Source organism: Gymnogyps californianus, chromosome 16, assembly GCF_018139145.2.
Source record: "Gymnogyps californianus isolate 813 chromosome 16, ASM1813914v2, whole genome shotgun sequence".
NCBI lineage: Eukaryota > Metazoa > Chordata > Aves > Accipitriformes > Cathartidae > Gymnogyps > Gymnogyps californianus.
Genome location: NC_059486.1, coordinates 13,625,928 through 13,640,185, shown reverse-complemented (window position 1 = coordinate 13,640,185; position 14,258 = coordinate 13,625,928). Strand labels below are relative to the sequence as shown.

General features: G+C 47.2%; 1 protein-coding gene across 4 annotated transcripts in view; it reads left to right on the top strand.

Moving 5' to 3' along the window:
- The window catches only part of KDM2B (lysine demethylase 2B), a 119,747-nt gene that overhangs the window by 93,092 nt on the left and 12,397 nt on the right, over positions 1 to 14,258 (top strand). For all 4 annotated transcript variants that reach the window (XM_050907025.1, XM_050907026.1, XM_050907024.1 and 1 more), the window contains 2 exons: positions 9,566 to 9,790; positions 13,468 to 13,611. In XM_050907025.1, the coding sequence (XP_050762982.1) occupies positions 9,566 to 9,790; positions 13,468 to 13,611 (369 nt within the window). The remainder of the gene's footprint in view (positions 1 to 9,565; positions 9,791 to 13,467; positions 13,612 to 14,258) is intronic.

The following is a 14,258-nucleotide window of genomic DNA, read 5'->3' as shown; positions in this document are numbered from 1 at the left end:
GGGTCAGGACGTTCGGAGTAGGGCTGGAAATGGTTCCTCAGGAGCAAGCAAAAAAGGGGGGGCCTGCATGGGGAGCAGCGTGAGGCCAGATGAGAGCAGCTCTGCAAGCCGGGTCGCCTTGTATCCCATCTTATCCCAGCGCTGGTTCTGCCACAGCAGGGGCATCGCTTGAAATCCCGAAGTTTGCTCGGTGCCTTCCTCCTCCCGAGGGATGGAGGTTCCCTCCTCCCGTCCCGATCCTGGCAGCGGGAGGCGAGCCGACAGGTAGCGAGGTAGAGTGAGGGGGTGGGGTGGGGGTGTCTGTCTGTCTGTCTGTCTGTGCGCGTCTCCTTTGTCTCCAGCAGCCCGTGCAGCGCCGTGCACCCTGCGGGCGGCCGCGCATCCCAGCGCCGCGCATCCCCTCCCCTCCCCTCCCCGCCCCGCTCGGCACACCCAGGCAGGCCGAGCATCGGCCCGCCCCCGCCGGCCCCTTCGGCAGATCGCGGGGCTAATTACCAGCAGGGGGCTAATTGCCAGCAGGGCCTTAAAGCCCACCCCCCCTCGGCCCCGGCTGGGCTTGGCTGCGCCGGGGCGGCAGACGCTGCCCCGGCCGAGCGGCCGCGCTGTCCCCGCAGGCCGGCTTTGTGCAAGCGGGCCGCGATTGGCCGTGCCGGCAGGGCCAGCCCCTTCCTGGCTGCCTGGCATGAATATGCACGGCCCCCCTTCCTCCTCCTCCTCCTCCTCCTCCTGCATGTGTGTGTGTGTGTGCGGGGAGCGGGGCTCCGCCAGCAGCGCCGCTCCAGCCATGTCAGCTCGGCTCCGCCTGGGCCCACCATGAGCCATGGCCATGTCTGCGAGCGCCGACGAGGAGGACTACGAGTCGGAGCCGGAGCCCGAGCCGGGGCCGGGGCCCGAGCTGGGGCCGGAGCAGGTCCGGGGCGGGCGGCGAAGTTTGCAGCAGGAAGGGAGGGGAGGAGGCCGGGCCGGGCAGCGCCGCGCCGAGCCGAGCCGCGCCGGCAGCGGGGACGGGGAACAATGTGGGGTCGGGAGCGGCCCCGGCCCGGCCCGGGGCAGCGCCGCCCGCCGTGGGGCTGCGCCCGGCGGCGCCGCGGCTGCGGGCGTGTCCGCGGCCCCGTCCGCGGCCCCCGGCGCTGCCCGCGGAGCCCGGCGCGGAGCGGGGCGCGGGAGCCTCCCGCCGGCGGCCGGCCCGGGGCGCACGGCCTCGCCCGCCGTGGGCGCCCGGGGGCACCGGGAGTTCGCCACCTCCGAGGGCCCCGCGCCGCTTCGGGGGCGAATGCGCTTGGAGCGTGTGATTGTTCCTCTCGGGGGGTTCCCCTGTCGTTTCCCGAATTATGATTTTTTATTTTTTTTTTCCCCCCTAATAAGATTCCTCAAATAGCTGAGAGGGCTGCAGGACTTCAGGAGAGAGTCTGATGCTGAGCCTGGCTACCTTGTCTTAGTTTGATTTATAGCCAAAACCTCCTTTCCATTCCCAGGGATGAGGGATGTAGAATAAAGAGAAGGATGTGTGCTGAAATGAAAAGAGAACTTTTATTAATACTTCCAGGGTTTATTCTCTGAAGGTGTGTTTTGTTTTTTTTTTTTCCCCCCCCTGTGGGGGAAGGAGAATAAACTTTTTAAATTTATGAAGTAATCTGTGAAAAATAATCCGGAACATATATTCTAGATTGCGTATTTTACTCTCTAAGAAGTGCCTAAGCAATTAAAAATGCACCAGGAATAGAATTAAACATGTGTATGCAATTTAAACATAAACTTGACAGTTTTGTTCATAACTCAAGGTGTTTTGTTCTTTAAAATAGCCTCATAATTTGCTTTGAGACAAGTTTCTATGTAGGCCGGGTGTTGAGCCTATCCTCCAAAACCCATCTCATTTCTAATAACTTTACTATGTTTTGCTTCATAGTAGCACCAAGAAAGCAGGGCCAAAAAAGAGTTTGGACTGGCGGTGGTGGTGTGCCCTGGGTGCTCCCCAGGGATGGCGGATCTGGTGTGGAAACCTTAAGAGAGATGTTAATGTGCTGCACTGGCCTGGTGTGGTGTCAGTCCAAGAACCTAAGCCAGGTCTTGGATGAGTAACTTTATTAAGCCTTTACTTCATTCTGCGGATTGTGTGAATGTGCAGGCCTGTGCTGCTGCTCGATTTACTGCTCAGCTCCCAGACCTGGTAGTTAAAATGTCCCAGCTCCCTTCCTTTTCTTAAACTTTGTCCCATGCTAGGCCTTTTCCATTTGCGTCTATGTCTTGGTGTGATTACTGTACACTCTTTGAAAAGAGCTAATCGTTGGGAGAGCAGATTAGTCTCAGCTGCATTGTAGCAGCTGTGAAATCGCTACTGGAGGTGCTAGTTCTTGCTGGATGAATTTGGAAAGTTGGTTGGTTATGTTCTGAGATTCTTCAGCTCTTCTAAAACCTGAGGCTTGATAGCATTTTTATATCTTAATAGTTTAAAACAAAAACTAATGCAAGAAAGCGGAGATCTTTCTTGTGGCATTTCTTAAAAGGCTTGGTCTGATCCTAAACTATAACGCTGTGACGTACGTGGCAAAGACCTGTGGAGTGTTTTTGTTCAAAACTGTTCTAGTGGTAAAACGCCTCTCGTGGATCCAACTGTATTTTCATACAAGCCTGCTTTAACATGCAGTTACTGTATTTTTCTACACGGGACGTGTCAAATCGGTATCATGTAGCTTTTTCTACTGCGATAGTCCCTCTTATGTAACAGGTGAAAGGCTTTAGCTCTACAGGTGTAGTTAAACAGCACAACTTTGGTGCTTGGGTAGGAGCTGCGGTTTTTGTCACTCAGACTTTCTTCTGACTTTCATTCCTCTTTCCCTAGTCTTATGTCTAAACTAAGAAGGCAAAGACTGTCAGGTTTCCCAGCATGAGAGCAGATAGGATTAACTGCACTTGTAGTAGTTGCAGTCAGCACTGGGGGCTTGGAAGCATGCGGGTGCTGGGGCATGTATCCTGCCTGGTGCTGGCCGTGGGGAGGGCAGCACCCTGCTGCAGCCCACCAGCCTCGCTGGGTCACTCGAGGTAGGAAGAAATTTGATTTCTGTGACAGTTCGCTTCAGCGTGTGTAAATAGACTGAGAAAAATACTGGATTGGGGGTAAGGGGATTTGTCCTGAAGTATCTGTAAGAAGAAAAGCTACATTTGCACAAGGTGCCCCAAGTCGGTGTAACTTACTGGTGTCTTTCTTTTTAAGAGCTCCTGCTTTGGATGCAGCTTATCTACAAAAGCATATTTTTGCCAATATATCTTATTCCACCCTCCAGGCCTAACTACTTCTGCCTCCTCACCACCAGAGGAAAATAAACGAGGGCACTTGCATTGGTGCTGACATGCCAGTTTATCATATCCTAAACAACATAGCTATGTTGGCAGAAAAGCTGCTGGAGTGTCACTAATGCCCAGATGAACCTGCGAGGTATAAACTTTTCTATTTACTTGTGGGAAATTGATCTGTTTATTCAGTAGTGGAGCTCTGTGTGGTCACCTGGCAGTGGTCACTAGGAGCTACGTTGCTTTTTACAGGAGAGGACGAGAAAGTTTGTAGGTATGAATTGGAGGAGATGATGGCAGTGAACACGTGGAGAGGATTAATCCTGTTTGGGGATGGCTGGGCTTGAAAAAGCTCCACCGCCTTCCCTTTCCCTCTGATGCTGCTTGCTTAATGGGGGACCTCGGACTTGTCTTGCAGGACACCTCCACCCTGGCAGGAGCGTATGCCGATGATGGGTGATGTGACTCTTGTAAACCATCACTGCCAGAGGAAAACAACTCTCCTGGAGTTCACGTGTAGACTTTTGGGCAGATATGCTTTAGTGAGACATGTTAGATCTGTGGTGTTGGCTTGCGCTCTTCAGCTAATACAGCTTTTAAGGGTGTTATTGGCATCAGTGTGATTTTTGCTGTCTTTAAAACTAGCTTCTTCCTCGTCTCCACCAAATTCCTGCAGTCACATCATCCTGTCCTTTCTTCCTTCTTCCTCTTGAGTTCTTCCTTTGACAAAGGTTTCTGTTAATTGCTGAAGAGATGTAAGGGTTTAATACTGAAGAACTGTTGACTTGGTTGTGATTATCTAGTGCAAGACTATGTGTGTGTGTAACAGGCTGTCGGCCTGCCAGGCAGTTTAATGCCAGCCCTTGTATTTCAGGGTTAATGTAGAGTTAATGACAGGGTCTGTTTCAGAGACCTCTGGTAAAATGACTTTGGTGGATCTCAGTCCAGTGCATTGGTATGTGTGTTGCTGGTCTACCGCACTGCTGGTAATTGTCAATTTGACTGGTTTTCATAGCGGGAAGGCCAAAACTACGTGCCTAGGCGGCTAGGAGAGGGACATGTCACTGGAGCAGTAAAGGACAGTGCTGCTCACTGGCCCTGGGCAGCAAGCAGGGAGCCTGCTTCCTCCAGAACTTCCACTCTGTTTGAATTGAAAAATGCACCTCTGCGTCTGCCCACCTCTGATGCTACGGGAAGAGGCAAGGAAATAATTGACCAGGCGCCTTTGCTGTGGCACCCCATGGGCTTCTCCAGTGCCCAGTATCAGCCCATGACCCAGCGTGTTTAGAGTGGTGTTTTAGCTGACAACAGTTATGAATTGTGGGTTAATGTGTGTGGCTTTTTTTTCCCCTAGTGTTTATTTATCAGATGTTATAAAGAAACAACTGGTAATTAAATTTGTCTATTCTAATTCTGTTAAAACAGTTGTATTGAGATGCAGTGCCATATAAAGGTCTAAGCACAGGACTGGTGCCCAGGAAGTCCTAGGTCCTCATCTTTCTTTCCGTGCTGTGTGGACTTGGTCAAACTACAGCAGATCAGAATAATCGGAATCTGTCCACGTGTTACAGAAGGAAGTCACGCCTGTCTTGCAAATGGAAGGGATATATTTATGTGGCACAGCACCTTGAAGCAATGAACACTACGCATGTAAGATGTCTTGTCTTGGAGAGATTTACACAGTGGATACATAAGCTGTTCAGATTGTACTTGGTTAGGAAGTGCTTCAGGGTCTCACTGAGCTGGCCATGTGATAAGCCCTTTACAAGGCCACTGCGCATGTCCCTGGATTTCTCTTGGAGATGTTGAGTCTGAAATAATGGTACAGTGATGCTGGCAGCAGTTTAAGCAGATCACTGAAGCTGAGTCGTGGAATAAGACCCATGCCCACTTAAAGGCCGCTTGCAGAAGAGCTTGTTTCTAGGCTGCAGGCTTTGTCAGCCTTGCGTTTAGGACCAGGACCTTCTTCCTCCTGCACTCCTCACAGGGTCAGCTGATCTTCCCCTCCAGAGCAGTGGAGTTTGTATGTGAAGTTGCCTGGTGACAACTCCAACAGAGCCCAGTTGGTGTTGGGATAGCAGTTGGGGAACATCAGCACCTACTTAATGATGCGTTTAACAGCTCATAGCTCTTGAAGTGTTGTCTCCAAAGCTTGATGCTCTTGGTATTTTTGTTTACCTGAGGTCTTTTGAGTTAATCTTTGCAACTGTGAAGGTTAGAAATCTGTTGCTGTAAACATCAAAGTTGTGTTTCTGTTGTAGTAAGAGTTGTGCTCAGGGCAGAGGCCCTTAGTGCCTCTGCTGCTTCTGACCCTGGTGATGGTGGGTGGCTTTTAAGCAGGCAGTGAAAACTTGCCAGCAGCCAAATGTTTGTCCATAGCCAAGACAAACTAATGTTCGAGTAGTGACTCTTCCAGGTAGCATTTCCTAGGGGTTTGCTTAGAGTTGGAAGTGTCATACCTGGGCTTATTCCCAGATCTACACAGCCCTGTTGAGAGACTTGAATTGGTGATGACCACCCCACCCAGTCCCCTAATTCTTATCCACCTGGAGCACTATTGAGTTCGGTGGGGTTTGTAGGAGCTCAGCACTTCTGAAAATCAGTTTGCAAATTTGTCCCCTTTCCTGTCTGAGGAGTGGGCGTGTTTAACCACTGTGGTGTGGGAGGGTGATCCCAAATTCATGATTTGTAAATGGCTTTGTAGTTCATAGTGTATTACATTTGATGGCCTAAGCTTACACCCAGTACCCAGGTGCTGTAGAGGCTGTGCTGTTCTCTGCGTCAGGGGCAGGAGTAGGTTACCTTTGTGTGTTGCATAGCAGTAATCTGGGGAGGGGGGACAAAAACAAGAAAAAAAACCTAGCAGGATGTCCTGTTAACATGTCTTGTTTTAGAGGGGAGTGGAAGTCCACCAGCTTTCTAGGTTTCAGTGTAATAGCGGTAGGGATTTAGTCTATTAATCCTAGTATGTTTCGGCAGCTGCTTGCACAGCCTTCATTAGGAGCTTGGGAGAGTGGTTGTCATCACTTTGGCATCCTCCTACCCCTCTTTTGAAGACTCTTGCTGTGGCCAGAGAAGTATGGGCACAGTTTCTGTGGAGGTGCTGGAGATCATAGGGGATTGCTTGTGATAGTATTTCAGGCAGGCTCTGTCTCAACTCCCTGGTTTTTGTTGTAAGATTTAAGAAAAAAAACACTTAAAGTTTGGTATAATCTTTCTTTTCTTCACAGTTCTCAGAGGTGGCTGCTGGGGATTACAGAGTCAGCAGGCACAGACTGTGCTTGAGGGTCTCAGCTCATCTCCTTGGAAAAGGAGATGATGGGATCTGCTACACAGGTGGGAGACTACATTGATCCAGAACCTAGTTTAGGGCTTAGTGTGTCACCCAGTCCTGAGGTTGAGGCCGTGGAGCTGCTGTTTGCTGGCCACTGTGGTAAACACAGGTTAAGGAATCCTGCCATCCCCTGCCACTTGCTCATTATTTGCAAGACGGCTCTGCAGAGTTGTGCTAGGAGGGTGGCAAATTGCAGTACAGAGATGGGAACAGGAGCTGGGAAGGAAATCTTTACCTGGTTTCACTACCAGGGCTGGTACATTTTAAAACTGCAGTCTGAGCTGGAAATCCTGCAGCATCTCTTCACTAACATCAACCTGGAATTTGTCTGGCTGTCTGCCATGTGCTAAATAAACCCCAAGTCATGTTGGAGGCTCCTTCTACCCCTTTGAATCCCAGGCCCTTTCTGGGATAGCAATCCACAGGCCAGATTTTCTTCTGTGGAGGTTTTTAAGCAACCACTTTGGAGCCTCTTGAAACTAGATACTAGTGGGAATTTCTGCAAGGCCTCTCTAGCCTTTGCTGGCTGCGACATCTTGGAGTGAAAACGTATCTTGGATTGAGGATTGGTTGGTTGGTAAATTAGTACAAATCCAGCTAGTACAATTGCTTGAATTTCCTAATGAGCAGTGAAGAGGTCTGGGTAGGTAAGAAGTGTTACATACAGTGAGATCAGAGGTCTGCACCTCTGCCGTCTGCTGTGTGGTGGTGATTTGTAAGGAAATCTGAGTTGTGTGGTGTGGTCTGGCTTCAGACTTGTTCTTGTACCTTCACCTTCCTGCCTTTTTGTTTTCTTTTGTTTTTGTTTAGGATTCTCAAATTCTGTGTTCAAGTGATGCCTTTTCACCACTTGCATCTTTGCAGTGTCCTGGCGCTTAAGACGCTGTCCTCAGAATTAGGACTTGGCTCGTATTACTGTGGCAGAATCAGGAGTTGTCTTTCAGCTGGAAAAGTACCAAGTTTGATTTTTCCTTGAAAGAGATTGCATTTTAAAAAGACCATTCTGATGGTGTGGTAACTGTTGTTTGCCTTCTTAAAAAACTTAATCATGTTCAAACCTAGTGGGAAGGAGTCAGATGCTCACACAGAATCTTCCATGTGCTGTTGGCAGAGGGGAACTGCCCAGGTTGTTGTACGTATTTTGGTTTAACTTGTTCCCACTGATGTCTGGCCTTTGGTTTGCGTCTCTCGTTTCCCTTGCTAGTGGAAGGAGACTGTAATAGAGAGAACGGAGGAGTGATTCATGCTGAGGGAGGAAATTATCTCTTATCTAGGTTGCCTCTAAGCCAGTCCTGCCAGAGCTGACTTTATCCTTGAGAGGCTGAGAAGTTGGTCTAAAAGGTAAATATTTAGAGTGTCTGAAATTGATATGAAATCCAGGTGTCTGGTGTGGTTGCTGATGGGAAGGAAGCTACACTTGTCTGTGTTCACACAGCACAGTGCGATTCGACCTGCAAGCAGAACAAAAACTGTTCTGGAGGAGCATAATTAAAAACTTTCTGAAATCTGTGTAACCTCATTGACTAAGCAATGTTTTCTTCCACCTCAGTTACGATAGTAGGTCTGTGGGAGAGAAAGCTAAGAGATCTAGCTCCTGGCGTCTCTCCTTTCCCAGCACCAAAGTTCCTGGGATGGAGACTCTGTTAAAATATCAGCACTCTTCTGCATCTTAGAGAAAGTCACTGGAGCTTTGCTAAGTCAGCTGGGAGGAAGATCAAATACTTGGCAATGTGGCTTTTCTTCAGGGTTGCATAGGAGGACACTTAGGGAAGCTTTTGTAGTACCAAGTAGAACGTTTCCATATCCTTTCTTTTAAAAACTGCAGTGGAAATTCTGCATGGCTTTCTATAGCCAACCTGCCCGTGACTTGGTGATTGCCCAGAATTCAGCAGGAACAGAAAGTGAAACTGGCTGGTCTGTTGGTCATATACTGAGATGTGCAGAAAGTGGAAAAATTGTATAAATGCTAAACCAGATGAGCTTTGCAGTCCTATTATTATCTTTATGGAGAAAGCTGTCAGTGGTAAGAATGAGCCAAGCCAATTCTTGCATAATTAGCCCCATACAATTACATGGTATTTAGCGATGTTTGGCTTGAGCTGTAAGTTCTTGTGTATAACAGGGAGTTTCTGATGAGAACATGAAATTTAGATATCTAGAGTGAATACATTGCAGTTAACCTAATCATCTAAAATCTTTTCATGCTCCTTTAGCTTCTGTCTTAAAGGTCATTGAAATCTAGACCTGGGATGCCCTTTTTAGCCTTTGCACAGCATCAGTTAGTGTTCTATTTTTGAGCACTTGCTAGTGTTGGATGTGAGGGGAGCTACTTTGGAAGGGTTTTGTAGCATTTGTGTTTTATTTCCTACTTTATCACCTGGCAGTAGTTCATACTCTCCTGTTTTTTTAGGGAGATTGCTGTGGCTTGAGCCATTGCCGCTGAGTGTTCCTCTGCTGTACCAAACCTCAGAATTACTGTTGTTGCCTCGTTGAATTCTTCCACTTCTAGTGGAGGAAAGCAGACCTTCTGGCTTAACCTGAGCGCAATCCTAAGAGGTCTCTAGCCCAGAGCTCAGCAATGGTGCAGATCGTCTCTTGACCTAAGCCAAGCACATCACTTGGGACTTGGTCCCGCGTTGAGCTGTGCGTAAATTGATTCTCTCTGCTCTCTTGTTGAAGTGGGCTTGCTATAGGTTTGGGATCTCTCATCTGTACCTTGGTTTCTTTGTCTTTTTACAATGCATCTTTTCCTGAAAAGGTAATGGAACTCCTTTAGCTTTAAGAGTGATCGTATGCATCTGCTGAGTATTACCCATCTGTGTATAATTCTGATACATCTCTCAGTTTCGTATCTAAGATGTATACATCTCCTGTCCAAGGAAGTTCTGTAGTTTAGATGGTAAGTGGGACGTGCAATTAACCTTGTGTGTCTGGCTTTTCCAGAACAGGGCAGTCGGACGGCCCAAAGGGAAACTGGGCACTGCTTCTGCGGTGAAGCTCGCAGCTAATCGGACAACCGCTGGAGCACGTCGGAGGAGGACGCGATGCCGCAAGTGCGAGGCTTGTCTGCGGACAGAGTGCGGCGAGTGTCACTTCTGCAAAGACATGAAGAAATTTGGGGGACCTGGCAGGATGAAACAGTCCTGCATTATGAGGCAGTGTATCGCAGTAAGTGTACCTGTTGCTACAGCTCGTTTGGAGATTTCTTTCCTATATCTGTGTCTCCCGGTGACAAGGTGTGGAACTGAGAAGTCTGCTCTGAGTAGTCTCTAAAGTACCTCAGACAAAACAGTATAATCCCTGCCCTCTTAGTTCAGATCTCTTCTTCCCGTCGCTTTTCATCCTCCCCAAATCTTAAACCAGAATGCTACTAAAACTTAATAGCACAGCTTTCATTCTCAATAATATAGAAGTGGAGATTATCAGTACACTGGAAATTGGCACTCAAATCACACTGAAATTCTGGGATTTGGGGGAGAAGGGGAAGAATGGGAAGTTCCAACTCAAAGGGAGAAGAGGCCTCTTTGGTTTGGATCTCTGAATTTCGTGAGAAAAGCTGCCTTGTGGCCATCTTTACCATCTTAACTACTTAACCGAATTAAGATACAGAGAAATCTTTGACTGGCATCCTCCAAGATTTTGGCGTTGGTGACCCCAGCCCCAGGCTACTTGAGATCTGAATTTCAATTTGTTTGCTGTTACCTAAGCATATAGCAGAGGATCTGATCCAGATGAGCCAAAGAGCCATCGAGCCAGGGTCTTGTCTTCCTCAGGGACTGGAAATGGCTGTTGGGGGATGAGCATCAAAACGGGACAAGCGGGCAGTCAAAGACAGTTTCCTGGGGTCCTGTGATACTTGCTTAGAAGCTTCTTGAGTCATAAGTGATAGCTTTGTATTTAATAAATATTGACAGATTAATCTTCCATTAAGTTGTCCAAGCAGCTTTTGAATCCGTTGCTTTGATACTGACTGGTGCGGAGCTTCTCCTCAGGTCTCATGTCCGCAGTGCTCCCATTCAAGGGTAAAAATTAGCTTTAGCTTTTATCTTAATTCTTTGGAAGGTCTTGTTTATGCCGCTGTTAAGAGTTTGGTTTTCTGGGTTTTGGGGGTGGTTTTTTTTGGTTTGTTGGTTTTTTTTTTTTTTTTTTTAAGGAAAGGAATGTTGTTTATTCATAACTGAAATATCACCCCATCTATACTGATTTCTCTCTCAACTCTTGTTACAGTTCCTTTCGCTTAGGTTTTTTTTCTTTAATTCTGATGAGGAAACTGAAGTGGAGGCATTAAGTGACTTGGTCTGACACTGATAAAAAACTGATAAGCACTTAAGGTTTCCAGTAGTTGCTCCTGGTAGCTCACTCCATGTCCTGTTCTAAGCCATGCACTGTTCTTGACATAGAGGATTGGATTCAGCTCTGCTGGATCTTTCAGTAAAGTACATAGAATATCTACCTTTCCGCAGAGTGCTTTTGCAGCTCAAGTGTCTTTTCTTTGAACACTTGATTTCCTGGAGTGTGGCATGAATTGAACAGCATGGATGAAGAATTTATTATTCTCCAGGGGGAAGAAATAGTGAAATCGTGCTGCCTTTTTAGTGGAGGGATTAAATTCAGGCTGCAGTGTGCTTTCTTGTCCTGACTGACGAAGGAAACTTTCATACTAAGCTGTTTCACTCTTGATAACACAGGCTGAGCCTTTTGGAGATGCACTGGTTTCTCCTCTGGCTGAATGTAGTCATCCTCTCATCCCATCTTTTCTAATGAAGAAGTATTTTTTTCTTGTTGGTATCTGCAGTTTTATTTCCAGAAGCTGTGGTTAGAGCACAGGGCTTGGTAGCCAGGGTACTCTGATTCCTTGTCCCACCCTTGCACGCACTCAAGAAGACATCTCTGCCCTTCGTAGGTTCCCATTGGTGTAAATAGCAGGGGGAGTATTACAGACTTTCTTAGAGCAGCAAAAGCCTAGAAAATTAGCAAGTTGAACTGTTGTAACTTTTAAGGGTGCTTTACATTTCTATAAGCAATCCTATTGTCTTTACTCTTGTTCATTATGTTCTCTAACAATTGCAGTAGAAATACATTGTGATACCTATCCAACAGCTTCCAGCCAAAAAAAGCCCAAAACACCGAAGCAAGGCTCTGTGGAAGTAATGATCCCTACGGTTCTGGGATTGTGCTTTCCTCTGGTTAATAACATTGACAATATTAACTAGACAGACTTTCATTAGACTTGGAAGCCTTAAGAGAGCCTGTACTGCCGTTCAGAGAACAGGAAACTCCTGTGCATCACTAGTTCAATCAAGAAAGGAAACAGGAGTGCCTGGGACACTTCATGCTGCGTTGAATAGGTCTGAAGGGAATGTGGGGCTCCGTGCTGGGAGGACAAGTTGTGACAGCATGGCTACTGTTCCACCCGTCAGTGGGACAGAGCTAGTTGGTGCACAGAGGAGATTCCCTAGATGGCCTTGGTCCCAGCAAGAAAAATTGTACTGCTCCTGGGATGTTTGTTCTTGTGTGTGGATATAAATACTTGTTGTGTGGGAGATCGGACAAAACAAGTGGACAGAGCTCTTAAGGCTCTGGACAGCCTAGCTTTTCTCTGGTTTACCTGCTGGTGGAATGGGATCCTGGGGATTCCTATTTCATGCTTGGAGGAAGGGTGGGAATTAAGTAGCATTTGCAAAATGCTTTTAAAATGGAGCGTGGGTAAGTACTGGCATGAGAAAGCATGTTGCCGTAGCTAATGTATCAGATGTTGGTGTGTAGGGCAGCACACTGTACTCTGTAATGGCTTACTATAGCTAGGTTTTTCCCTATCTGAAAGTTGCCGAAGGATGCACTGTTGCTGCATAGATTTGGTTGGGTGTGCAAGTATCCACTTATGGATTTTATTCGCTCCATCTACGAGAGATCCTTGCCGTGAAAAGCCACATCTCTGCCTCTGGCTGCTTAATAGTTAAGGATTTGCAAGCTAATCGATTGCATTTCACGTTACAGCCAGCTTCTTATGAGGATCTTCCTTTTCTTTCTTGTAATGAGGCTTATACCTTATTGCCACAAACTAGAAGTTTGTTCCTCATTAGCACAAAGGTGGCTTTTTAATTAGACTGGCATTCAGTGCTTTGACATGGGTGACAGATATGTGAGATGCTGCAGTTCCCTTTCTGCCTTGGCAAAAGACAGAAAAAAATCAGCGCGCTTCTCACTTGTGACACTTGCAGGAGAGGAATTCTCTTTTTTAAGTTTCTGTGCAGTGCTTTTTGCAATGCTCGGGTTGGGAGCAGGGCCCTAGATAATAGACTGTCAGTCAGGAAAAGGTCTGTTCTTGGTTCTGTTGTGGGCTTGCTGTGAGACCTGGATTGGGTCCCATAACATCTGTCTGCCCTGCTTGTAAAATAGGGGAGCTGCCAAATTGCTAGTCAGATTGTGAAGCTTAATGGATGTGAATAGTGATGTTCTAGGTTGCTTCTTTTCCCTCCCATTGTACACTAGTCAAGTGACTTGCATGCCAATGTCTGTGTCAGCTTACAGATTCAAGGGACCCATAAAAAAAAAGCATTTTCATCCATCCCTGGGATGCCCCGTGAGTCTCTGTTGCTACAGGGAGGGCACTTTCATTCCATGAAACATGTCCTGTGATGCTTGGTCTGGGTACCCAGCCCCCATTGTTACCAGTTTTTCTTGCCTTTGTTGCTCTGCTGGGCTGGAGCCTTCAGCAGTTTGCACAATTAATCCCTATTTATCTCCTCTTTGAAATGAGGATACTGTAAATGCACATTGAGTTCTTCTGTTTCCATATGTCTTCCGTGTCCTGATCAAGACTTCTTTCTGATATGTGTAAACAGCCGGTGTTGCCTCATACTGCTGTGTGTCTGGTGTGTGGAGAAGCTGGGAAGGAGGATACTGTGGAAGAGGAGGAGAGCAAGTTTAATCTCATGCTAATGGAATGCTCCATTTGTAATGAAATCATACACCCAGGATGCCTTAAGGTGAGTACAAAGATGTGATACATGTTGGAAACAAAAACTGGATTAGTTATCACCTTAATGCAAAAGTAGCGCACAGAAATTGGAAAGTTTTCACACTTTCATCTTTGGAAACTTAAGTGAGCAAAGAGTTGATGCAAGAAGCAGGGTGAGAGCCATGGCACGCGCAGCCCTGACTGGCAGGCGAGGGTCCTTTGATGTAACAGCATCCCCTGTAAGCAGAGACTCTTGCTTTGGACAGCCTCCGAAATGTGTGTGCATGCAAATGTCCTGTGTTTTCTTTTTTTTGTTTTGTTTTTCTTTCTTTTTTGCCTCTTGTTTAAGGAAGTGAGGCATTTCGGTTGGGACGGGAAGCTCAAGAGGACAGAGAAATTTACCTGTACTTTTGGATGAGTTAGTCGCAATCCCCGTATCGGTAGCTCCTTCCTGTGTCCCACAAAGCACAAACGAGTAGTTCGCAGTTCATGTTCGTCCAGGCATAGATGTGCCTTTCAGTGGCAGCTGGCTTTAAAGATGTTACGAGCAAATGTTGCAGTAGGAAGACCGCAGCTCTAGAGAACAAACTGAGTGAGTTTCAGGCTGCAGGAGTGCTCACCCTTGGCTGACTTGAGTCCTGTCAGCAGCTGTATTCTTTGCTGGTAACAAAAGTG